The 24,400-nt window shown below is 46.2% G+C and overlaps 2 protein-coding genes across 3 annotated transcripts; both read right to left on the bottom strand.

The window, feature by feature from the left end:
• Positions 1 to 42: 42 nt before the first annotated feature.
• LOC127589408 (neurabin-2-like) lies at positions 43 to 18,149 on the bottom strand. 2 transcript variants are annotated; one of them, XM_052048538.1, is made up of 15 exons: positions 17,701 to 18,148; positions 12,908 to 13,294; positions 12,613 to 12,818; positions 12,191 to 12,520; positions 11,091 to 11,780; positions 7,728 to 7,860; positions 7,013 to 7,133; positions 6,793 to 6,897; positions 6,428 to 6,563; positions 5,933 to 6,076; positions 4,380 to 4,433; positions 4,180 to 4,311; positions 3,650 to 3,747; positions 3,472 to 3,568; positions 43 to 3,291 (listed from the first exon to the last, which is right to left on the bottom strand). In XM_052048538.1, the coding sequence occupies exons 2-15, from the start codon at positions 13,215 to 13,217 to the stop codon at positions 3,238 to 3,240; spliced, it is 2,610 nt and encodes an 869-aa protein (XP_051904498.1). In that variant the 5' UTR covers positions 13,218 to 13,294; positions 17,701 to 18,148; the 3' UTR covers positions 43 to 3,237. The 2 variants fall into 2 exon arrangements, with proteins under 2 accessions (XP_051904498.1, XP_051904499.1); XM_052048539.1 differs by lacking the exons at positions 43 to 3,291; positions 3,472 to 3,568; positions 3,650 to 3,747; positions 4,180 to 4,311; positions 4,380 to 4,433 and adding an exon at positions 5,435 to 5,558 and having other exon boundaries at positions 17,701 to 18,149.
• A 789-nt stretch (positions 18,150 to 18,938) lies between these two features.
• On the bottom strand, positions 18,939 to 24,181 carry carhsp1 (calcium regulated heat stable protein 1). Its single transcript, XM_052048583.1, has 5 exons — positions 24,005 to 24,181; positions 21,407 to 21,513; positions 21,142 to 21,250; positions 19,951 to 20,073; positions 18,939 to 19,622 (listed from the first exon to the last, which is right to left on the bottom strand). The coding sequence occupies exons 2-5, from the start codon at positions 21,474 to 21,476 to the stop codon at positions 19,460 to 19,462; spliced, it is 465 nt and encodes a 154-aa protein (XP_051904543.1). The 5' UTR covers positions 21,477 to 21,513; positions 24,005 to 24,181; the 3' UTR covers positions 18,939 to 19,459.
• Between the last annotated feature and the right edge of the window lie 219 nt (positions 24,182 to 24,400).

Below are 24,400 nucleotides of genomic sequence, written 5' to 3'. Positions count from 1 at the left end.
AGTCTACTGATTCACAAACATGGTCAAAGAATACAATGTTTATGTTGTAGTTCCACATGTTTATTGAAATGCTGATAAAACAGGTATCGGTTCCGACAACCGTTAGTGACGTCCGCTCCCGAACGGACGCGGGCGCAGAGGTAACGCTCGTCCCAGTCCCGCCGTTTGGCACCAACTCGTAACTAGCATTCGTTCCGCAAACTATATGGCACATCTCTTAATCCCGTCACTTTGTTCTAAGCCAAGCACGGAGGGAAACAAAACATTTGGGGGGATTTGGGTAAAGAATCACGATGACGGCATTGGAGCATTTTTGCATCTGCTCGATGGACCGACGCAAAAGCGCGGCCGTCCGTGTTCGTCGCGATCGCACGACGGCTTTTCCAGTTTGACTTCCACCCTGAGTATTGACACGTAATATCCGCCAAATTTGACTCCCGATACTACCGTCGTCCTTCGCCCTGAAGCAAGGCACTTCACACATTCGGTGAGCGAAATACTGTACTTTTGATTCGATGGCAAACATTCGACTCGAGAATGATGCGGAGAAGCCGGTGTTGCTTTTGGCTGTAAACGGGCCTTGGTTTAAGCTTCTCGCGAACACTGAGCAGACATGGGGGGGGTTGGGAAAGTATGTGAATATGGAAAGCGGTTGAGCATCGATTCCATGTCTCTGATATCCACCTCAAGAGCCGTTGTCTCATCGGCGAAGATGAAGAACTTTGCAGTATCTTCACGTTTAGAAAGAGGAAATGGAATCTGATGCTCAAAATGGCGTCCCATTCATTAAAGCTATGCAAAAAACGTTCAAGGCAAAAGGAGCTAACAAGGCAAACCAACTGCAACCGTTGCTAAAGAGAGCGACAACCTCAAATCCAGTCAAGAAGCAGAAGTGCAGCGATAGATTTTTTTTTAAAAACACACTTTTTTTTTTTAAACATCCACTCAACAGATAGCAGGAAATTGAGTTTGTGTTGTAATTAAACGTGCTTTCCAAATACACAACACAAAAGATGGGGAGAGGAAGCCATCCGGGCCGGACAAAATTAGCTTCGACGCCATGCCTCAACTGCTAATCCCACCGTCGGAACATTGGATGGGGCATAAACTAAATACTACACATCCCATCAAACCGGAGCGTTATAGGCAACATACGTTCACCCGGTGCATTAAGTGTGAGCATTTGGAAAACAATGGACGCCTGACGTGAACTTACAACGGTTCTGCAAATGATTCCCATGTGTGACGACTTGTTTGAAACACTGAGAAAAAAAAACGTAACACTGAGCGAAGTTAGCTGGGATAGGCTCCAGCTCACGCGGATGGACGGAGCAAATTCTTGACTCCGGTATCATCATCTAAAAGCACTTTGAAGAATTGGCAACTACTCGGGATGAACTTTGGGGTATAGTATAGCTAACACGGGCTGACTGTTTTTTTTTTTTTTATATATATACAATACTGTCACTACAAACCGAAGCTCACTCCCCAAAAAAGGGGATATTTTGCTATCCAAACTTCTATCTCACTAAATAATATCATCAATCACTTGATGATCACAATCAGGTCAATATGATGTGACTCAGAAGACGACATTTGAAAATGTGTACATCAGAGATACCGGGTTCGATTCCAGCTCCTGCCTCCCTGTGTGGAGTTTGCATGTTCTCCCCGGGCCTGCGTGGCTTTTCTCCGGGTGCTCCGGTTTCCTCCCACATTCCAAAAAACATGCATGGCAGGCTGATTGGACGCTCTAAATTGTCCCTAGGTGTGAGTGTGAGTGCAAATGGTTGTTCGTCTCTGTGTGCCCTGCGATTGGCTGGCAACCGATTCAGGGTGTCCCCCGCCTACTGCCCGGAGACAGCTGGGATAGGCTCCAGCAATAATTATTCAAATTCATTATTTTTTTTTTTAATTAATTTACTTGAAGTCAGAAAAGTTTTTTTAAAGAGGAAAACACTTTAAGTTGTCTATTTAATAAAAACAAAAGAAAACGGGAACATCCGATATCAATACCTCGAGATTACGGATCCAGTCTGAACATTTTGTTTTTAATTGACTGTAAAACGACTGTGATTGTATTCAAGTGGCTCCGCCTCAAAAAAATGTACTAGCGGTCAACCTCCCGATATGTTTCTGGTCCATTTGGCCCTCTCCAATGGAAGATACTGTCTGAACACATTTGTGATCCTAAATCAAGAGGCGATGTACAGATGTGCCTGTAAACATACGGAGAAAAAACACCCAACGCAGACGCTCAAATCTCTAAGCACTTAATCGACTATTCACACCCTGTTTGCCTGTTGGAAAGAAATAATTGAAAATACTCTTCAGTTTCAATGTTCGGGGCAGGCGCCGCACGTCATTGAGTTGTACAGATTATCCCCCACGTTAACTAGCAGTGAGAAATGTTTGCAATATATTTGAATGGTGGAATACTTTTAGCCACATTAGCTTCCTGTGTTAGTTCACTGTTTTGTTTACTGCATTGATAGCCTGACTGGAAATAAATACGTGTGTTAAAAGTCTCACAACCGTGTGTGTTTGTTACTTTCTTAATTGTCAAAATAATTTTGCCCATGGGTGCTCCCTTTTTTTTTGTGTAAATGCAAATGTTTACCCGATTCCTTCGGGAACTCGACTGACAATTCAGTTTAGTGCGCTTGCAGATTTCTTGGACGTTTCCTTCAATGTTAACCGACGGGGGGCCGAATCCGGGTTCGACCCTCGTCACTTTTGTTCTGCGGGCACATTCGCTCTACTCGTATTTCCGGTGCGGGCGGCATTCGCAACCACGGGCGCAGCCGAGAAGGAGTCCTCGGCTAGAGACGTCCCCCGTCGCTCTGGAAAAGCACTTAGTGACGCTCTCATCCTGCGCGTCGGACGCTTTTCACGACGGGGGGGGGGCAACAAAATAAATCATCTGGAAATGGAGCGCGGGGAGGCCGAGTCTGGTTTCCTTGTCGATTGCCGAGGCAGCTGCCAGGAAGACACACAAGGAAGATTGCGGGTGTCACACAAAGTGCATTCTGGGATTGGTGATAGGCCATGACTTCCAAAGCGGAGGTTTCTTTTTCTCTATTGTCCTCCTCCTCCTCCTCCTCTTCTGCGTTCCACTTTGTCAGCATCCGTCTGCTTCCCCCCCCCGCCACCGCCCGAACGACGATCCGTCAGTGCGAAGGCAGAGCGCCGCGTCCTCCCGTCACAGACGGGGAAGCGGAGTGGCGGGCGGGTGCTCTAGGAGGGGTTGGGGGGCTTCAGAGCATCCACTTGGATCTCCAGGTCGCTAATCTGCGGGAGCAACAAGTCAACCTCACTCAGACATTTTCAATCCAAACTTGGAAGACGTTTGACAGGTCAAATCTATGAGACCTCATCTCATACACACCTTCTCGTTCACAAGGAAAATGGGCACACACACACACACAGCTGTTTTTTTTTTAAAAGAAAAGTCTAATCAACTCGACTGACCTTTTCCTGCAAGTTGTCCGCCTCTTCTTTGTGCGAGGCCTCGCTGTCTTCCTCCGCTTGACGCTGAGACGCCTCCTTTTTCAGGTACTCGAGTTCCCTACGAGGCACACGCAAACAAGACACGGGACACATCAACGAGATCTTGTCTTGGGCGTCAGGTTGGTCCTCCCGCCCTTACTTCTGCTGATATTCTTTGATCATCCTCTTGGCTTTGCTGTATTTCCTCTCCAAGGTTTGGTATTGAGCCTGGGTTTCCTTTAGGTGTTCATCCACTGCCTAAAAAAAACAAAAAAAACACGCGTACTAAATTTGGTCTGATGCAATTCATCACATTTTTTTTTTTGTCCATGCAGGCATGTTTCAAGAGTTTAAAAAAATTCATTGAGCCACAATTCAAAAGCATATTGGGTTTCGTGTTTTGTTTTTTTTTTTTTTTTTTGCTGGACAATGGTCTTTTTTTGGTGCAGAGAAAAACTCTTACCGAGCCTGGACAGTCGGGGAGCGGTCGCTGCTTCTTTGCGGCGTGTCTCAAAAAAGCAGCCAATGGCAATGTCTGATTTCCATGGCTTAGCTTTCCTTCAATGTTTCTTGGTTATTTTTGTCAAATTCAACTTATTTCTACGACGACGGTGGATTGTCTTTTCACGAACAGAGCCGTACGAACCGTTGCGTCCAACGTGTAAGGCTCACGATTCCTTCCTCAATTACCTTACACAGAGATTGGGCCTCCATCCAATAAGCCTCCAGCTTCTCCATCCTGCCTTTACTGTCCCGGATGCTTTGTTCCAGCTGGGCGCGCTCCATTCGCCAACGCAACTTTTCCTGCTCTGCGTGAGCCAGCTGCGGAGGAAGTTCGTTACAAGCGAGGCAGAAAATGAGGCTGTGAACTTGAAGGGTCTCTCTCTCACCTTCCTCTTCAGCAGCTGGACCTCGGCCTGGGTGACCGCGTGTTTGATTTGAAGCTGCAAGGAGATGGGGAGAGCACAGGATGCCAGCGGCTTTAAACGAGCGACCGATGAGGGATCATCCCTTCCAAATGAGTAGGTTTGCATTCTATTCAAATACATGATGTGTATTATTCTCCATTGGTCCATTTCTTAATCGTTGACTATTAAACTGGTTATTTTTCCTGACCTGACGTTTGAAGCAGATCGTTAATCCTCCGCCTGTGAATAGTCTCATTCGTTCCAGATTACTCAATTCTCTCTGGCCATTGACTCGGATGCATCTGAACCGTTCTGGAATCCGCAGACGTCTTTGAAGGCCTCTCATCCAGACTCGGGTTCATCTCCAGCATTTGAGTTCCTTTCCGAGTCAAGTCCAGTTTGGGTGGCTTTCTCTGATTCTAAACGTCTTTCATAAGTTGGCTTTCATTTGGTACATGTTAGAGTGCGCCGACGACAGCTGGCTTCATTTTCCTCACAATCGCGTTCTTGCTGAATCAAAATGCACGTACGCGCCAAGAAGACGCCCCATAGGAAATTTCACGTCATATTTCTGATACCTTTTAAAGTGTGTAAAGCGACAAGATCTGCTTTGATTCAAAGAAAACTTCTGAAATGTTTGGAGCCGTCTCTTGGGGCCCCCGATCGCCTCCGCGTTTGCCTAATCATGGTCGTCCGCCCTCATCTACTTTCTGCCTCACCTTGTGCTTTTTTATCTGCGGTTTTAAGCAGTCAACAAAACTGAGTATGGAACACAAACACTAAATAATCCGACGAAGAAACGCTGCAGGTGTGAACAGATATTTTCCAATTGTCTCTTCGATTGCAATACTGAAATTTGACCACCAAGTGGGGCTGTTCCTGCTTTTTAAGATCGATTGCTCAATCTGAGGTGAGGCTGGCTGTTTATCGTCTCACCTGTGTTTTTAAACAGGGAATACGCATATGGAAATTTTTTATATATTTTTATATATATATAACATTTTTTAAAAATCAATATAAATCACAGGCCAGGGAACTAAATTCAAAAGCCATTTATTAAATCATGATTTGCTTAGATTTGACTCTTCTTCACTGTCCTGCCTCTCCTGACTGCACGTCTGTGGTTGCGTTGCAACATGCCGGGGGGGGCAGCACTGAGGTCTATTGAAAGAGATGCAGCTTCATCAAGAGGCACGGCAGCTTTTCAACTCGGCTCCAGTAATATTTCATTCTTCTAAAAGAGCAGACAGATGCTACGATCGGGAGTCATTTTGCATCCTCTATCGCCTTCATAAAGCCAAAAGAAAAATGTATTTTGGATGTTTAAATTTTTAAAGTTTCATGTGCCACTCTTAGTCAGCTTCAACGGGGAGTGACAAATCAAGAGCTTGAAGCGAGCAAGGTGTAAACCAACCCCCCCCCCCCCCAAAAAAAAGTTTATATGGGCTCGAAATAGCTTAGATTTCCCCACCTTATAAACGAGGTTTCGCCCTAAGACAATTTAGGTGACAAACGTATAACGTGGTTGATTTTACCTCCTTGAATTTGTGGGTCAACTTCTCAGGGTCCAGCTCGACAGGAGACAGCGAGTCTTGGTGCTCTGCCAGATCGAAAACCTCGATGGAATTTGGAAACATGGGACTCATCTCTTCGTCCTCGTCTGTCGCATATTCACCCGTCTAGGAGACATCAGGCCGCAAGGAGCAAGGTTACAATATAGTAAGTTCTGTCGCATCATCTCATCGCTATTTTCTTCCAAACATTTTGTGTACCTCAAGTGACCACCAGGTGGGGATGATGGACTACTCAAGCCCATCAAACGCCATTCTGCCATGAGTAACTTTTAACGTCACAAAAATTTCCTTCTGGATGAATAATTTTAAAAAACCCTCCAAAAACACAATAACATCTTGAATCTATCTGCGGAAGATTTGACAGATGCTAACATATTTCGCAGTTTCTTCCATCCCCAATGTCTCGTATGATTAGGTGTCACATTATCGTTGCCGTGCGTTACGATTTCGTCTCACCTCCTCCTCATCGTCCATGTACTGCTTGTATCGCTGCTCCATCATCTCCCGCTGCCATCGTTCCTGTTCCAGAGTTTGTTGGATCAGCTGAGCAACTTCGCTCTGCTCCCCGGGCTTCTCCCGACCAATCACAAACCTGAAAATGAAAAAAGGCTTCGAGATGACCTTTTCGGGGAAAAAAACCCTTTTACAAGCTAGCGAGTTACAAAGAACAGCAAAAAAACAAAACAACAAGACAACATGCATGAACTATCACAGTGATGGTTGAAGTCAAATATGTACAAGAACAAAAATCGACATGTACATGCAGGAAAGCTTCAATGTGACAAACGTGTAGAGGCCAATAAAGCAGTCGCGCCGCATACTTGACGGTGCCTGATGTGTTGCGTAGGACCGAGGCGGCAAAGCTCTGAGTCACGCCAACCAGGCTGGTCCCGTCAACCTCAACGATCAGATCGTTCACTTGGATCCTACAATTCACATCAGGGCAGAACACGATATAATGTTCAGTATATATGAAAATTACATTAAAATCATGTCCATTTTGCAATTGGTCAAACATGGCAATCATTTGTGAACTTTTACCTGCCATCTCGCTGTGCTGCGCCACCTTCGGTGACTGTCTTGACGAAAATTCCCAGTTTCTCCAGACCCATGTCCGCTCCTGCACCCATTCCTATGATACTGATTCCCAGACCGTCACTGTCTGAAAGACGCGCACACACACACACACACGCAGTGTCATGATGTCATTTCATTTGCATGTTAGATATTTTCTTGATTCCATTGGAAATGAGTTTGAAGACAATAACCAAAGAGTGCATGGACTGTCACCCTTCGATCTTCAACCACCCGTGTGGGGTTGGTTGCTAGTTCAATTCCATCGCCTCCAGAATTACACCCCTAATGAGGCTAATCTCTGCTGACTTTAATCTCCTAATGGGATCACCAGAGTTGTTCGCCAAATGATGGATGCGTGTTTCTCCACTAATAGCGGCGCCTTGTCCGTTACTGAGCACATGGACCACAGGCATAAAATAGTCTGTGTTTACAGAGATTATACAATACGATTTGACCCTGGCAGACGGGTAATAATGTAAATTGTTGTAGCTGGCAATGGCGTGCCATAATAAAAGCTGTTCCTAACATATTGCATATATGTGGTCACAATTTTGTGGCTGGTCGCGTGTGCGTGTACTTAGACAAGAGTCTTGTCTCAGTGACTCAGTCATTGTTGTGTATGTTTGCTTGTGTGTGTGTGTGTATGATTGCGTGTGTGTGTGTGTGTCTGTGTGTTCACCTTTCTCCAGCTCAACGGGAAACAGATCCAGCTTCTCAACTCTCTTCTCCAGCTCATACTCGGCCGAGGCTGCCATTGGGTCCACGTCATCATTACGGCGATCATAATCTTCGTTACAGTAGGTGGTGAATACCTACAGATCAGGTAAAACGTGGAATAAAACATGCATGCATGCATCCATTTTTATGTAGCTTATCTTGTTCAGGGCCATGGAGATCTAAAGCCTATCACAGGTGACTTGGTGCAAGAGGCTTTGACTGGACACCAGTCAGTCATAATGCTAGTAGATGCTAGTATGCTAATACTGTAGAGCTAGAGGGACATGCGGTATTACTGTAATTGACGGGAGGACGTGGTCTGCTATTTTTGTTAGCCTTTGTGATTGAGACGATGAAACGCAGCCACAACGCAGTCGGACACAACCCGGTTCCACTGATATAAAAATTGAGAATCTGACTGGCATTTAATGAGTTAAGACAAGAATTGGAGCAACAGCTTAGTTTCATACCCAGAGACCACAGACTGCCACGTTTGCCCTGGGAGTTGAGAAGGGGAAGTACCACGGGGGTCAGATTGAACTGTATTGGGTTGTGACAGATTTAGAAAAGGCCGAGGTACGAACGGGTGCCAAGGGAGGCGCTTTGGTGCCGTGTGATGAAATTTGCAGGGGTCGTGAAGTAGTAGTGAGACGAGTATGAGAAGAGTTAGACTGTGTTGAGATCAGATGCTGGAGGGATTGAAAGCAGACCGTGGAAATACAATCAGGGCGAGGTGTGGAATATTACAGTCCATTCATATGTAGTTTTCAACCTGCCATACTGGACGTGGCGGTCAATCAGACTTTTTGTGTCGGTCGTTCACATGAACAAACGCGTCCGTGACGTGACACGCATGCGCACAAACGACGACGTCGCTTGACGATGACGCGCGGAAGTGTTTGCGAAAGTAAATATAATCTTAGGTGTAGAGGCAAATTGTTTTAATGATTTGATATCGACGGACGAACGATCCCCTAAGCGGTGATATTATTTTTGAGGAAATGAGGCGTCACGAAAACGTCCAGTAGTGATGACACTAACGTAGACGTCTCATAAAGATGACGTCGTTTCATTGACGCGCGTCTGTGTGGTTGAATCGCATTTATTGTCATACTGTATGAAGTATGTTTACAATGTATGATTTACAATATCCAGGTCAAATGACTTGTTTACATTTAAAATCTTTGTTTTAATATACATACTTTGGTGAAATGTTTTGCACTTTATAAATAATGAAATGGAGTCGACTATTATTTATTAAAGGTGCCTTTGAGGGACAAAGAGGATACTGACGTTGATAATTTTATGACCACAATGTTCCACATTGTTTTGTTTTTTTTGCAGATAATTACATTTAAAGAATTCTTACTTTATTGGTACGTTACAGAAAACTTTCAAGCCACGGAATCAAAATTTGCTCTCTGTACAATCAGGACTGTTCTTCATGGAATCAACACTTCGTGGGGGGGACTAACTGAGACAAATTTGCACAACATGTCCTATCTTTTTAAAATATAGGCCCAGTTCAGAGAGTCAAACTGCAAAACAGGGTGAACACAGTCAAGAAGCACATTTTTTAGGTGAAGAACGGCAGTTTGTCGTGTTTCACGAGGAACAATATCAGTCAATGAGTAACCCGATGTTCTGAAAGTTAGCGTCGCAAAAACAGAATTTTAATTCGTCTTGGCAGGTTGGAGCGAGTAAAAGGGGGTTATGAAGTCCTCCCACTCGTGCCAGCTGTGACGCAGACTGTCAAAGGATCACAAATAAGAGCCCAAGTGAGAGCGCACATGACCAGACATGACAGGAATTCAGGTTGAACGATGAGTGGCAGAAAAGAAAGGGGCACGAGGACAATTTCAAAACAGACACGTGGGCGGGATTCGGTGTGGGCAGAAGCGCAAGAGAACCGTCACTTTACAATATTGCCAATGCAATTGTCAAATATGAATAAAGCACAGTATGCCTTAGAATGCATGCATGCTAGCACCTGCTTATTTCAACTGCTCAAATGCCTACGTGTGAACCACTACATCAAGTGCCTACACCCGCTGAATAAATGATAACAACACATTTGAATTATAACTTCAAAATATGTGGCTGATACACTGACTTGTGAAAATATCACCATCCAACCTCCAGTCCAAATATCTCACGCGGTGCGTTCGTGCTGTAATCGGTGTGAATGCACAAAGGCCAAAGAAGGCTTCCTTTTGTCGCAAACTTACTTATTAACTCCTCCCACCGTCTGTCTAAAAGCCCAAGAGCATCCGTCTTCCCGATGACCAGCGCCGTGATCACGTGGCTCCGTTTCTGTGGCAACCCCAGGCTTCCCTGGTGCCATTTTGGCAATAGCATTGACTCGTTTCTCTCTCTCTCTGTCTCTGTCTGATAGATATGCTAATATGTTTGTTTGTGTCCGACACATCCAAGGCGATTATACGCGGGATACATAATTCATGATATCGCCTCTGATACGCAAGCTGTAAACAGACACACTCAAATATGGCTCGAGAGCAGGACTGCTAAACTGCTTCCTGTTGTCACATTTCCTTCCTGTTGAGTAACTTTACCGTCGTGTGAATGCGTGTGCGCGTGCGCCCGCATTTGCATGCATAATGAGGCGTCGGCCCTCCCACATAGACTCGTGAAGTCACCGATTTGCCATGGTGACAGAAAAGTCAACAAACACCGACAACAAGAACTGTCACAACTGTGTCTCTGAAGTTTTGGCCACGTAATCATGTGGAAGACTAAGTGGACCATCAACCGTGAGATAAATGGCTCTCCAAATACAGCAAGTTTTCCTTTCGGACATTTTGACCTCTCTAAATTGAGAAATTCGAACTGTACTTCCCAAGATGTAGCGGCTACGCGCGCGTTTCATTTAAAAACAAATACAGTCGCAGCCACATTCCAACTGCTGTTCTCACACTCACAGGGGCAGCCTTGTTCACTATTCAGCACACGTCAACACGAGTGTGATCCAGTTGAGGCGACAAGGAAGGAAGTCTTATGGCTCTTGCGCAATCACACAGCCCTTCATGTGGGCTCGTTGTGATTTGCGTTTGAGCTAACAACTGAAACTACAACAAACAAACAAAAAGACTATCATTTTATCGAGGACGGAAAATGCGCAGTGGCATTTTGGATCGGTAAAGATCGGTTGATTTGAAAATTTAACAGATGAGAAAGAAGTGGCCTGGAATCGAACCCAGAACCTCTGCACTATGAGGCCGACGTGCTAATCAATAGACAAATGTTTTTTTTTGTTTTTTTTGGGGGGGGGGCACCATTCTGAATAGATGTGAAGGAGCAAACTCACCTTGATGGGCTCAGTGCTGAATCGAATCTTTCTATTGGCTTCTATAGGCTCCTCCTCCTCAGGAAGACCCTGGATTTCAGTGCAGCTGCTTTCCGGATGGTATGCTTCCTCCTCTTCGTCATCGTCATCATCGTCGTCCAGCTGGCTCCCCCCGGAGTCGTCGTCGCCGAGGCCGCTGTATGCGCTCACATCCACCAGATCCCCTTCGGAGTAATCCTCCTTCCTCGAGCCGTCCTCGTCGTCGTCCTCTTCGTCAGCCCTCGTCTCAGAGTCGGCGGCTTCTGTAACTTCAAAAGCCGCCGGCTCTTTTTCCCCGTTTTCCAGCGAGGCGTGGACATCCGCTTGAACCAACCTGGCCCCGGCCTCAACGTCCCCCCTACAACAATCCTGTTCGGCGCTAAGGGGCTCGGCCGCGCCCGACGCAGCCGCCACGGTACTCGAGCCCCTGTCTTCTGTCAACGTGAGCTGGCATTCCGACTCGGGTTTGGCCTCCGCATGAGACGGGCAAGTGTCGTCAGAGTGCTGATCTCCCGAATGTCTGAATCGCTCCTCCTCGCTGAGCGCCGCGCCATCGATTTCGCACTGGGTGAGCGGATCCGTCTCTTCGACCGCCGCCGCCGCCGCCGCCGCGTTGTTGACACTTCCTGCTGTTACCTCTTCGTCCTCCTTACTTGGAGGGGCGCCTTTCATCTGCGAGCGAGCGAGACAAATGTCGTCGTCATTTAACACCACGGTTGACTCGGTTTCCATCGTCTTGCCTAACAAAGGGAAGCTGAGGCTACTAGCGCGCTGAATTTTAAACACGCGGCAGCTCTCGCTTAAGCTAGGCGGCCATCTTCTTTTCACTGACTCGCAAACTATTGCGCCTGCTTTATTTTTCCGTTTTGTTCATGTTCGGGGCCGTAAGGGCTGTTACTCAACTTGGCATATATGCGTGTGCGTAGGCGCTTTGTAATCATGGTAACAATAGTGCTAAATCCTGAAGCGCACCCTTTGGCCCTTGGCATGAAAGTCACCACTTGAGTGGAAAAAGTGGTTTCATCCGACAGGACGTGAAGCGTCTGCTAAAATTACCACCCCCCCCCATATCTCCTTCTTACCTGGCTCCGACCAGGCCCTGATTTGGCTGGAAGTTTTGGCTTTGGTGCCGGGGCGGGTCTTGACCGACGGTTGGGGAGGTAGACGTTGTTTTGAAGATCTGCCTTCTCAAACACGGCACTGAGTTGACTCACGGTGGGGCTGACGGCCTCAGCGGGCCCAAAAGCAGCCGCGGCGGCCGGAACGGGAGCGGGAAGAGGGGGGGGCTCATCTAAGCGGTCCAAAGCCTCGGTAGAACCATTAAAGCGCGCCACGACGTCCAGGCGGCTGTCTTGGAAACCGGAAGCTCGCTCCTTCTTCAGCAAAATCCTGTTGGTAGCAGCTTGTTTCTCCTGAAGGAAAACAAAACGGCTCGTGTTCATCGCTCATGCGTGTCGCAACACAAAGTAGCGGCCAGTGAATATCTACGATTGCCATTTCTCACCTGTAGTGTCCGTTGTTCAAACATCCTCCTGGTTTCCTGGAGCTTGGACAAGCCTGAGGAGCTCGCGCCCTCCCCGTCCGTTTTGGCGTCAAAACGATTGACCCTCTCTGAAACTGTCCCCCCCAGTTTGAGGAGGGCACTGTGGTCCACGTTCTCGTTGAGGCTCGACGCCCTCGGCAGGGACAGTTTGACTTCTTGCTCGTTTCCTGCCAACGATGGAGGATGCTTAACTACGGAGGTTGTTCAAATAGCACCCCCCCCCCCGAAAAAAAAATGGCCACTGTGTATTATTTACCAATCACTTTGGCACCATCTTCCTCATCCCCCGGCGACTGCATCTGCATGAACATGTTCTTGATGCGGTGAACGTTTGACCCGTAGCGCCGACCCCTCCCGTTTGGCCGAGGTAGGGGCGCCGGTTTGGAGGCGGGGTCGTAGCCTCCGTTGAGGTGATCGGTGGCTTTCTTCAGCGCCGCCAGGCCCGCCTCGTACGCGTTTCGATGCGGTGAGGCGCTGCGCATGTTGGAGCTGCCGCTTCCCGCGCCGTTGCCGGCCGAGGCCCCCCCGTTGTCCGGCGCGGCCGAGGCGGCTTCCGTCTTCATCATGTTTGGTAATTTAAATGTCCCCCGGTGAAGAGCAGGTTAATGGCGACGAGGCTGGCAGCATGTCTGGGCAACATGAGCTGTGAGACGAAAAGAGAAGAGAAAGTTGAAAGAACGACAGTGCGCATGGCTTCCGTCAGCGTATGTCGCCATCATTTCATTTTTTTTCTGATTTCAGTGTTTTGATATTTGTTACCACCGCTCGATAGGTTTGCTTTTCAATGGGCCCCGCTTATTCGGATCAAGTCTGGTTACTCCCGTTACATTTTCCTAACAGATGCACAGACAACCGCCCCCCCAAAAAACTGAAACCATTTCCAAAACTTTTCAATTCCTAGTTGTCTACAGGAATACAAATTTCTCCTAAATGTTATCCCTTCCAATTTGGGTGACCAACCCAGCAATGACGTCAACAATATCATGAAGATTTAAAAACAAAAAAAAAAATCACATCGCTCTCGATAGTAATACATTGATGATGTCATAAAAACATCAAACCAAATTCATCCTTGATTAAAAGGTTGTGTAAAATAGGGGAACGGTAAAATAGGTGAAATTTCACGACAAATACACAAAATCCTTCAAAATAAAAAGTCTCATTGCCATTTCAACCCAGTTTTTCAATGCAGGGAATGATTGTCTGCTCACATCAGGTAGGCATCTCAAACGAATAGCCAATGTGCATTTGTTTTTCAATATAATCGCAGTAGGTTACATTTATGTAAACGTGTATCATATTTCTATTGAATGCAGGATTACATTTTAGTTTTTAATGCAAATTCACAAAACGCCTGAAATACAAAATCTCATTTCCTGGTTTGCTGTGGTTCATGAAATGCCCATAGACCATTTCATATATTATATACTGTATATAATATTTTTTAAAAAGGCAAACCGGTACTTTAGCGTCCCAGAATTTAGTCTGATTTTAAAGGGGTGATCCTGTGTCATGAAAATGAGCGACGGTTAAGAAAGACAATAAAAACATTGCGCTTGATTGTCTACAACCGCGTTTGTCTATTCATTTTCTGTAACTGCTTGTCCTCATTCGGGTCACGGGCCAGCTGGAGCCTATGCCAGATGATGGCGCAAGAAGCAGGGTCCAACCTGGAAACTGGTTGCCAGCCTCTCACACTTCACGACAGTAAACTTCATACAAAAAAATGTCAATTAGTATGCTGGTCTGCAGATGTGGTGCATGCGCGGCCAAACAAATGCATCCCAACCTCCAGTCCCTCAATTAGCGACCAAGTACAGTTTGTGCCACCAACCAGAAGCGAATGCTGCTAATCTGGGCATCATTTGGGGATATCTGCACAATGCGATAGAGAGTCTTTAAAACGCGCCACAGTCAAGCGAGTCAATGCCAAAGTGATGAAATGTGTCATTGTTGCAAAACAATGATTATTAGATGAGGCAACGAATGTTTGGTTCACTTTGAATGTGTTCAAACAACAAATGAAATGGAAGTGGTTTAAAGTCAACAGGACGTCCTCATCAGTGCGGCCAGACCCGGAAGTTTTACGGCCATTTGGCCCGCGGCCCGGCTCGGACTGGCCCGCGAAGTACTGCTTGGACTTAAGAAAATAAAAGCTTCAACATTTTTCGCAATGCGTGTTGGGTCGCGGCTCGGCTCTTACTGAGAAAATTCTCTTAGTGGCCAGTGAAACTTTTGCTTGGAATTAAGAAAATAAAACCCTACTTTTTGCATAGTGCGTGGACTAAAGCATCAGGCGTTTTATTTTGAAACCGACTAGCGGGCTGCGTACGTCATCGACGCACAGGTGCTCTGGCAGAATCTGCTTGATTAACAACAAGTCACGGTAATGGTAAATCTTCAAAATGTTCAAAATGTTCGCCCATGCCCCCCCCCCCCCCAAAAAAAAAAACAGTGGACGCTGTGAATGCCGTGGTTTCAAGAAAATGCGGCCTGGTTAAACCCGTGTGTTTAGTTTGTGGCAAGCCGGTCGCCCTGTTGAAGGACGCCGACGCGAGTCGGCACAACGAAACGAAGCATGAGGGGGGAAACCCAAACATTCGACTGAGGCCGGGAGAGCGCACATATTTTTAAGATTTGCTCTAGCGACGCTAGAAAAACAACATGGCGATTTTACCAAACAACACGCAGCGCGGGAACCATCAACCAGGACCGGCTATGCGATAGCCCACGACATCGCCAAGAATACAAAGCCATTTTCGGAATGGGGAATTCGTTCAAGAGTGCTTGGTGTGGACTCTGGAGCGCCAAGATGTCCGGAGCAACAAAAGAAGTTCAACAAATCCAGGTACGGACCGTCTCTTTTCCTGACGGGCATCTGTTCTGTGTGCTTCGCATGTCCACCTCAAACATTCAAGTTGCTATGATGCACTTGTCGAAGCTCAACAGGGGGCAAGCTTGATCTCACTGAGCAAGAAAAACCAAAACATTTGATTGAAACATGCTGACTTGGATTGTTTTTTCTGCTTTGTTTGGCACTAAAAATGTTGTGAGTTATGTTACATTATGACTGACATACGCAGGCATTGTGGCATCTTAATGGAAAGTGAAAATCAGAAAGTTCATGTTACTAAAAAAGTGACAGATGTTGCACAATTACAATAGTGTTGCGTAATTTCACTGAATAAATCGTTTTTTTTAAAAATAAAACAACCGCTGTCATTATCAAACAGCACCACATACGCAATCAGGTTCTGTAAACTCATTTATTTCAATGTCAAAATGAAATCGATAACCGGAGTAGATTTCAAACTTTTAGTCCGCTCTGCTCAATATTTTCTGCTTCTCCTTTGGCCCCCCCGGGGCAAAAAAAAAAAAGAATGGCCCACCCCTGACCTTGGGGCTCCAGATATTCACATGGGGACACGTTGCAATCAAAAGTCATCTTGTGATCCTGCCGTGACAAACCAGCGGCTTCTCATACAGAGATCACGTGTGTACTTTAGCGGGCACACGGAAAGGAGCTGCCGTCAGCTACATTTTCCGTGTCGTTCATCGCTCCCAAAAACAACTACCGTCTATCAACCGCTTTTTGGTTTGAGGTCAGTCGGTCAAGATCCAAGACGGAATGAAAGCGGCATCAACGCCATGTTGTAAAATGTCCAGCATTTGGTGAGCAGAGTCGCTCTCAAGAGAATAAGAAATAAGAACCGGTGATTCGGCGACACGTCTGTCTCTTGCGCAATTTTTGTATCGAAAGTGTGACGGAGAAATAGCGCCAGTCCACTTCTCCATAGCTACGTCAGTCTGCACCCAAATAGTGTCACTTCCATGCATGTTTTTGTAATGTGGGGAGGAAGGCGGAATACCCGGAGAAAACCCACGCAATAACTGAATTAATTCATACATTCATTGATGAGAATATATTTTTTTTCCCATTTAAAATGAAAATGCGCTCGGATTATGTTTGAGGTGCCAACTGTAAAAGAAACCACAGCATTGCGCCGATGGTCTTCACATCGGGGCTTCAAAATTGTTTAAATTTGCTTTTCAGTCTCTTTTCACTGATGTCAAAAGACTGCGGTTGTTTAGTTTTTAGCCCGACGGGACAAGCCCAAAGCGGCATCAACGACAACCCGAGTATCGGCGCTGCTACTTCAGCGCAGTCGACGAGTACTTTAGCCACCTCTCGCGCTGGCTTCTTCCAACCCGGGTGTGTACAATTAAGGGTGAGCGTTATAATGGGTGTCAAGTCCACTGTACAGCGACGAAAAGCAAAACGAGCCCAGTGTGCCGCAGATGCTCGTTCCTGCTCTATTTTTTCCCCCCTCTTCTGCTGCCGGCGCAGGCATGACCGTGACCACAGTGAACAGAGGACACATTATGGCATTGGCAACACAATGCCTCCCATCTATTCGCATTCCCCGCACAAGTGGAGGAAAAACCATCGGGCCCCGATGGCCTTGTGCTAAAGAGCTTCTTCCCTCTGGCAGACGCGCACCGATCGTCTGGCCGTGTTGGCACGGACGCCGCTCACTGCCAACTTCCGTCGTCGCCAACCCTAATATTCATCTCGGGCTTTGTTTTTCCGCTGAAAACATATCGGTGACCACCAGGCGACTTGGAGATACTCCGCCGTCTGTCGTACAGTTTCAAATAATAGCCAATAAAAACACCGCGACGCGTTTGCATTGTGGTTTGGGTCCATTAAAATGCGCCTCCGCCGCATTTATTGTTGAACGCAGCCACGGCCGACGAGTCAATATAAGAATGGAGCTTCCTAAATTGCGGTGCAAAGAGAAACCAAAGAAGACAAAAGCACCTGCGGGTTGTGTGTGCGCATGTTATCGTGACATAAACGGTGGCCGTGTAATAACGTGTGACCGGCACCGGTTTAGGACCCGGAGGCGGGCTTAGGAGAGCCAGGCCCCGCTGGGTGTCTGCAGAGCCGCGTCGCTTCCTTCCTTCCTTTCGACCTCGCCGAGAGGCACAAAGCGCACGACGACGAAGCCCGAAACCGTCCGACAAGCCTCGCTCGGTTAGCCATACCTTAACATCCGCTTGTGTTCGGTCGATTGCAGTCCATCGTACGTTTTGTGCCGCTCCCGCCGCCGCCGCTGCCGCTGCGTCCTGCTGGCGAAACAGACCGAGTGGCGGCTTTCTGCTCCTCCTCCTCCTCCTCTTCCTCCCCCTCCCGTCATCTGTTTACCTCCATCCCGCGCTCATCTTCTCGCCCTTCTCTTTCTTTTTTTTTACCCTCCTCTACGCAGTCGTCTTCCTTCTTTATTGTCCAGTATTCCATTCCTTTACACTCGACCATATTTTTCTATTTCCTGTATACCCGTTGTAATTCCCCCTCCCCCTGGTGGCCAACTCCAAATATGACTTCTCATCAGTAGATATTGTCGCAAAAAGGAAATCTGGACTTTAAGTTTGCCATTTATTGTTCAAATGGAGCTAATGGTGATGAACGAGCAAATCCCTGCATGGCCTGTCACTTTACCCGATTACTGAAGTTTGGCGCCCACTGGTGGCGAAACTACGCAGGCGACGTAACGACGCATTTTCAGGGAACAAAGCACATTCGGCGTAGTGTAGTCCCGCGACCATTTTACGTTGTTAATGAAGGGCAGCCAAGTCAAGTGGTTAGCAGTGATATTCAACAACAAGAACAAAAAAAAAAATGCAATTACACGTAATGAACTTTTGGACAAGAGAACGTAAGCACCGCTGCGCCAAGAGTGCGAACTAAATATGGACAGACGATGATGGCAGCGTTTACGCTGGTGATTTGACAAAAAAACAATGTCTGCTTTGAAACAGAGACGTTTGAATTTACTTACAGCGGCATTGTTGTGCTTGGGTATCTTCGCTTTCTGGCTACTTCACAGTTTAAGTGACGAATATGCAAAATAGTCGGTCATGGAAAACAAATTCATGTTAATGACCGTCATTGGCCATTAAACCTGCAGCTTCATGCCATTTCACATGTACTTTGAAATGTTTCTTTGATTTGATTTACTTGCTTCTATTGCACCGAGCAGTCGTGAGTTGTCTTATTTTACAACGAGTTTCTGTTTTTGTGCTTAGCATCACTTCCGGTTTGTGATCACCGGTAGCTTTCTGCTGCCGAATCAAAATGAAAGCAACGAATGATTGTAATGCCTGCCGGTTGAAATTCCAAGTCGTGCGATCAATTATTGGTTGAACGCCAAATTGTAATCCTTTGCGCCGTTCGACTTTGGAGGTTGAGGGTCGGATTATTGAAAAGGCAACGCTCACTTAGATGCTGACAACTCTTTAATAGACTCAATATATCCAAGCACATATGATCAAATACAAGCAATGTATCATAGGCACAAGAAGTAGTTTATGTTCTGATGGCAGAAATAGGGCACAGTGTTGACCTGGTTAAAAAAAAAAAAAACAAAAAAAAAACTTGTGGCTCCGGACCAGAAATTCTGATCTGAATACAAAATTGATTGCCACGAGATTTCAGTTGTGACTTTTAATGAACCTTGGAAAACTTGATCAACTGCAATCAAATAATGAAGCGCGAGGTAACACTTCCCCCAGTGTCCAAAATAGAAGTGTGACATGAAATAGTTGAAGCCTTTTGACCCCTGCAACTCTTATTCATATACCCGTCAAAACCAACGTTTTTGTTTCCGAGCGCAATACAGTCGTCCATTTGCCTGCGGGTAAAAGACGACCTTTCAAAGAGAGGAGAGCAATAATTCCCTTGTAATTGACACTAATTGCGCTTCAGCCTCTTAACGCCGTCATCCGGTACTCGTTGACGCAGCCTTCAGCTGTCCACGACGTTTCCAGTCCAGGTCTCGTGTTTGGTTCCTGGCTTGAGGTGGGTGATGGTCACCTCCACCGCTTGGACCTTCTCGAATTTTGGAGGGGCGGCGCACACCTTGTAGATCACCTCGTCGCCTTCCACTGGCACGTACTCGCCCTCGATGCTGAAACGCATTTCGATTGAGGCGCAGTTTAGCAAAGCGTGGCCGATTCACAACTTGGAGGGGTGGGGGGGTAGTGTTGACTGATGCCTTTGAAAGTAGATACTGTGTAGATAAAGAATGCCGCTTTATTGCATAATACGGCTACATTCCACAACCATCTGCAGTATGTGGACCACGTTAAAACCTTTTACAAAAAAATAAATACATATTATTAACCCTCCATGCACGCGAGCGCTGACTTAAAACGAAAAAAAAAAAAACAATTAGCGCAAAAATAAGTAAATCAATAAATAAAAATCAACATGGCGGCACAAACGTAAGCTCTCACTCTGAAATGTGGACAAAGATTTCGCTGCCCCCGTCGGCGGGTGTGATGAAGCCGTGGCCTTTGGAGCGGGAAAACCATTTGCAGACACCAGCAAAGACCGGACCCTCTGATGCGCGAGCTGTCCTGTATGGGAAAAAAATGAGGAACGTTCAATTTGGGCAGCATCAGAAAATGGACACATTTGTTAGCGTCGGTGGCAAAAAGTAACCGAAATTCTGAACTCAAGTCGGAGTACGAACAGATTAACGTAGAAAAACAGCTTCAAGTACTTCTGGACAAGCGTAAAGAGTGACACGGACGTTTTGTTGTTGTAATTTACGGACGACATACATTTTGACAACTGACAATTAATTTCAATCAATCGAGATGACAGCCGCAGTTCACTCGAACGCTCCCTGAATGTTTTTTTACTACGCCGCGTCGTTATCTGCAATAAGATGACTGTTTTTTTTTTCCAAGTATGGCGCAAGTTGAGTCAACTTGGTTACTTTCCGCCACAGCTTGTTCCAGTCACTACGCGTTCTGATGCGCGTTACGATAACGTTCCAAAAACGATTCCTGTCACGTGACGGGAAACCCCCCCCCCCCAAAAAACGACAGATTCGATTTTTTATTTTTTTTTAAAGCACAATTACAACTTTGCTTCACTGGGTTTCCTTTTTTTTAGCTGTTTAGCAGTTTTCGTTCGTTGCTCAATAGCAGATGGAGGGATTCGTTCAACCAAAAAAAATAATAATAATTCACCAAAAATATTGGGTAAGTTAAACAGATACTTTTGCAGCATGTTACGTACTAAACTATCCTACGTTCGTGTAGCGTTTTTTTAAATACTTTTTTTTTGTGAAAGTGGAACTGATCGGATGCTAACACAAAAACGTAATGCTAACAACACACACACACATAGACGCACATTTTTTTTTCCAGTTCCCTCTACACACCCGTCATGATCAACTCGGGATCAGTCCGCGAGGTACCGGTCGATTGCGATCGATAAATTGGGCGCCCCTGGTTTAGCTTATAATAGCTTAATAATAACTATAAATTATAATAACTTTACTGTAGTACATGCTCTGGGACCAACAAAGGCTATTTTATTCATCGGGTAATAAATAGGTTATCTGAATATTCTGCCCCCCCCAAAAAAAAAATCAGTCAGGTCTTAGCAAATGATGTGTGTGTGTGCGCTCTCACGCTGAGCAGGTCCTGTTCCTGCGAGTGGGCATGGGGCTGGGGATATTGAAGCCTCGTATGGGCGAAGGGGAGCGATCTCTGTATTTGCACGCCGGAGGCCTCAGGGACTCTGATTGGAAGATTGGAAGGGGGGGGGGGGAGAAAGCGTTGCATCATAACACAGTACTCACAATCCCATCCTAATAGTACGACAGCAAGAGAAAATGGCCTAGCAAGAGAAAATGGCCTTTCATTTTTTTTTTCCTTTCATAGCACATAGTTGGACCTTTTGCCCCGGTGGTTGGTAATCCTCCAGAGTTCAACGGTGGGGTTGTTGATAGTTCCTGAGAGGACATGGCGGGCGGGCGAAACCTTCAACGGAATGGAAATACCCTGAGTGGAGAAGAAAATGCGTCATGCGATCAATCTGGACTCACAAGATAGTGTCTTGAGGAGGCCAGAAAGGGGGTAGTGGTGGTGGTGGTGGTGGGGGGGGGGGGGGTGAATATTAGAAGGTGACGGACGACAAAGAACACACCCCGCACGCTGTTAAGGGGCAGAGCAGGATCTACTCTGTTGGCCTACTAACCAACTACTTGCTAGCTCAATATCGACACACAATCCAATCAAACACAATTGCCACCGAAGTTCTCACACACACACACACACACACACACGCACACACACATACACACACACACCTGAGCCTTGTGGAATTTTCCCAAATGATTCCCTGCTAGTTCTAACCAGAGACCCTGCTGATACAGCAAATACCAGCCCAATGAGGCGAGTGAACACACACACACACACACACGCACGCACACTTTCAAACACCAAACAAGCGCTCGTAATCCACAGAGACAATAAGATGAGTTTTTTTTGTTGTTGTTTTTTTTTGTTCTAAGGTGAGATCCTTGAATTGTTTGAACGCAAGCATCCTCTTTGGCGCGGCAGGACGTCCGGTCGCCTCCCATCCTGCCCGGGGGGGGGGGGGGCTTTACTCGCAGACCACAAAAGCTCTGCGGTTGTGCCAAAGTCATCATCATCATCAAGGCAAGCGATGAGACTTCAAATGGCGGCATGCTCCAAAGGCCCAGATGATTATTACAATATTAGATGCACACACAAATCAATTGGGGGGGGGGGGGGGGGGGGGGATTTTTTTTTTTTTTTTTTGGAGAAGGGAATATAAAATGAACGAGTGAGGGCTGGATCCAATCTATATTGCAAATATTGATACAGCCAATTAAAGCATCACGATATCTTGCGACAAATAAGTCAAAGATCAGTATTTTTCTAAATATTCGGGCGCACAAAATAATACGATGCATTTGCCGGAGCGCTCATTTCGGGTCAGCTCTGGTTGCATAACATGAAGCGCTCCGAGTTTGCGATAAGCTCCAGGCAGGTATTTTGAGAACCTGAATGCATTGGCATGTGACAGAAGCTAATTCTTAGCCGCCATAGCAGCCAGCGCCGAGCCGTTGGGGAAGAGAGCGTCGACCTCGCACAAAAAAAAAAGCCGCCTATTATATTGCGCTCTTTGTGGGCTTGAAAGCACGCGTGGGTGTGCGTGTGCACATTGAAGGCCAAATGGGACGCCGTTGACGCAACCGCAGGAGAGGGGGTCCTGATCCCGCAGCAGGGATGATTCATCCTCGACGTGCGTCAGCGCGCCACATCGCCTCAGTGAAGGCAAACTGAAATTCACACCCCGGTGGCGCGTCGTCGCGTTTGATTGGCCGGGAGATTAAACCTTGAAAGCGGCACAATAACCACGATCCGACCTGCTGGTGAATACAGTCAAGAAATAAATTTGAACTTAGAAAAGATGGAGTAGTGTAAGAGTAGCACAGTAATTGGCTTGTTCTCCAATGCCAAAAGGAAAAAAAACAAAAAAAAGCACCGAACAGTAGCCGTAAATCAGAAAGGAATGCCACTTATTTAACAACCTGCAGCCATTTGGCTCGTTGATGCACTTCAACCCGTCGCCGTCAGCCGCGTGACTTTTACAGTTGGGACAAAGCTATAAACCCCCAACACGCCCCCTTGCCCACGCCATCATCTTATGTTTGATGTTTCAAACATCAACATGCTTCAACTATGATCATCATATCAATGCATTACGGTACCGGACGATATTTACTCTACACACAATGGACGGTGATGTGCATTCATCTAGTGGTGAATGTTGGTATTACAACTTAAAACTCCAGTTTATGCATATTCGCAGTTTGGCACTGGCAAATCTGCATAGTCTGATTTTTTTTTTTCATTTCACTTCCAATATTTTCTTTCTTTCCATACTTATCTCCGTTTTTCATGAACCACACATATTGACTGTCGTCAGCATTTTCGGAATTTGGGGTGAGAGGCGGACCTCTTCTGCTACATGGAAGGTACACAACTAACCGTTGGTGTGGTGTGAATTTTTTGTCGATTTTTTTTTTCTAAAATGTGCCATGGCTCAGTTAAGATCGGCAAACACAGCTCTGAACAATTTAGCAGTGTGATTGTCAAGTGGCTGTTTTTCGTCGGATTTTGTTCGATTGTGCGGGTACTTAATGAAGGAGCTGCTATTTGCATAATGTTGAAGTCCCCTTTGTATTTGACAAGGAGAAGTTCCAACAACAACGCGCACATAAAAAAAGCAAAAATGAGCTGCTGGTGGACTGGTAACATCTCCAGAGGTAACTCGAAGGGAGTGGTGTATTTTCAAGAAACCGTAAATGCCCCCTCACAAACGCTGGAAGACGCTCAAGTAAACAAGGCAGCAGGAAAACGCAACACGTCGTGGAAAACAAGTAGCGCCTGCTTAAAATGTCAATGGAGAAAAAAAAAAGTGTTCAGTAAACAGTTGCGTTGCATGGTGCCTCGCACTCACCGTCTCCTTTCACGTGGCACCGAAAAAAAGCTTCAAGAGTCAAAGCAAAGCAAGTTCTCGGCGGTGTTTTGGCGAAATTCTGTCGAGCAGGTTCTGTCAGTTCCGTGTCGCCCAGATTGTGAGGTTGGATTCGTCCAGGAACTTCTTGCAGCGCTGACGGTCCCTCTTCACGCTGGGCTGGGCTGCTCGCACAGTGACGTCAGTCAATAACACGTTACCGTAACTACAGGTATAAGCGTTCCTTCCACAAATAGGCAAAAACTATTTGGAAACCGTGGGTGTGAATTATTATTTTTATATAATATAATTTATACATTTTATATATGAATCGCTGATCGTGTACTCAATTCTATTTATAGAGCAGTTTAAAACAACCAACAACCAGTGCTGTACATG

Source organism: Hippocampus zosterae, chromosome 17 (assembly GCF_025434085.1).
Source record: "Hippocampus zosterae strain Florida chromosome 17, ASM2543408v3, whole genome shotgun sequence".
NCBI classification, from domain to species: Eukaryota; Metazoa; Chordata; class Actinopteri; order Syngnathiformes; family Syngnathidae; genus Hippocampus; species Hippocampus zosterae.
This window is presented reverse-complemented; position numbering and strand designations above follow the sequence as displayed.

Coding starts and splice junctions, on each gene's coding strand:
- LOC127589408 (XM_052048538.1), bottom strand. CDS start 13,217: ATGATGAAGACGGAAGCCGCCTCGGCCGCGCCGGACAACGGGGGGGCC. Junction 7,861..11,090: donor TCAGCACTGAGCCCATCAAG/GTGAGTTTGCTC, acceptor CCTGATCTGTAG/GTATTCACCACCTACTGTAA. Junction 4,434..5,932: donor TGACCCACAAATTCAAGGAG/GTAAAATCAACC, acceptor ATCTCCTTGCAG/CTTCAAATCAAACACGCGGT.
- carhsp1 (XM_052048583.1), bottom strand. CDS start 21,476: ATGTCCTCTCAGGAACTATCAACAACCCCACCGTTGAACTCTGGAGGA. Junction 21,251..21,406: donor ACCAACCACCGGGGCAAAAG/GTCCAACTATGT, acceptor TCTTCCAATCAG/AGTCCCTGAGGCCTCCGGCG. Junction 19,623..19,950: donor ATCTTTGTCCACATTTCAGA/GTGAGAGCTTAC, acceptor AATGCGTTTCAG/CATCGAGGGCGAGTACGTGC.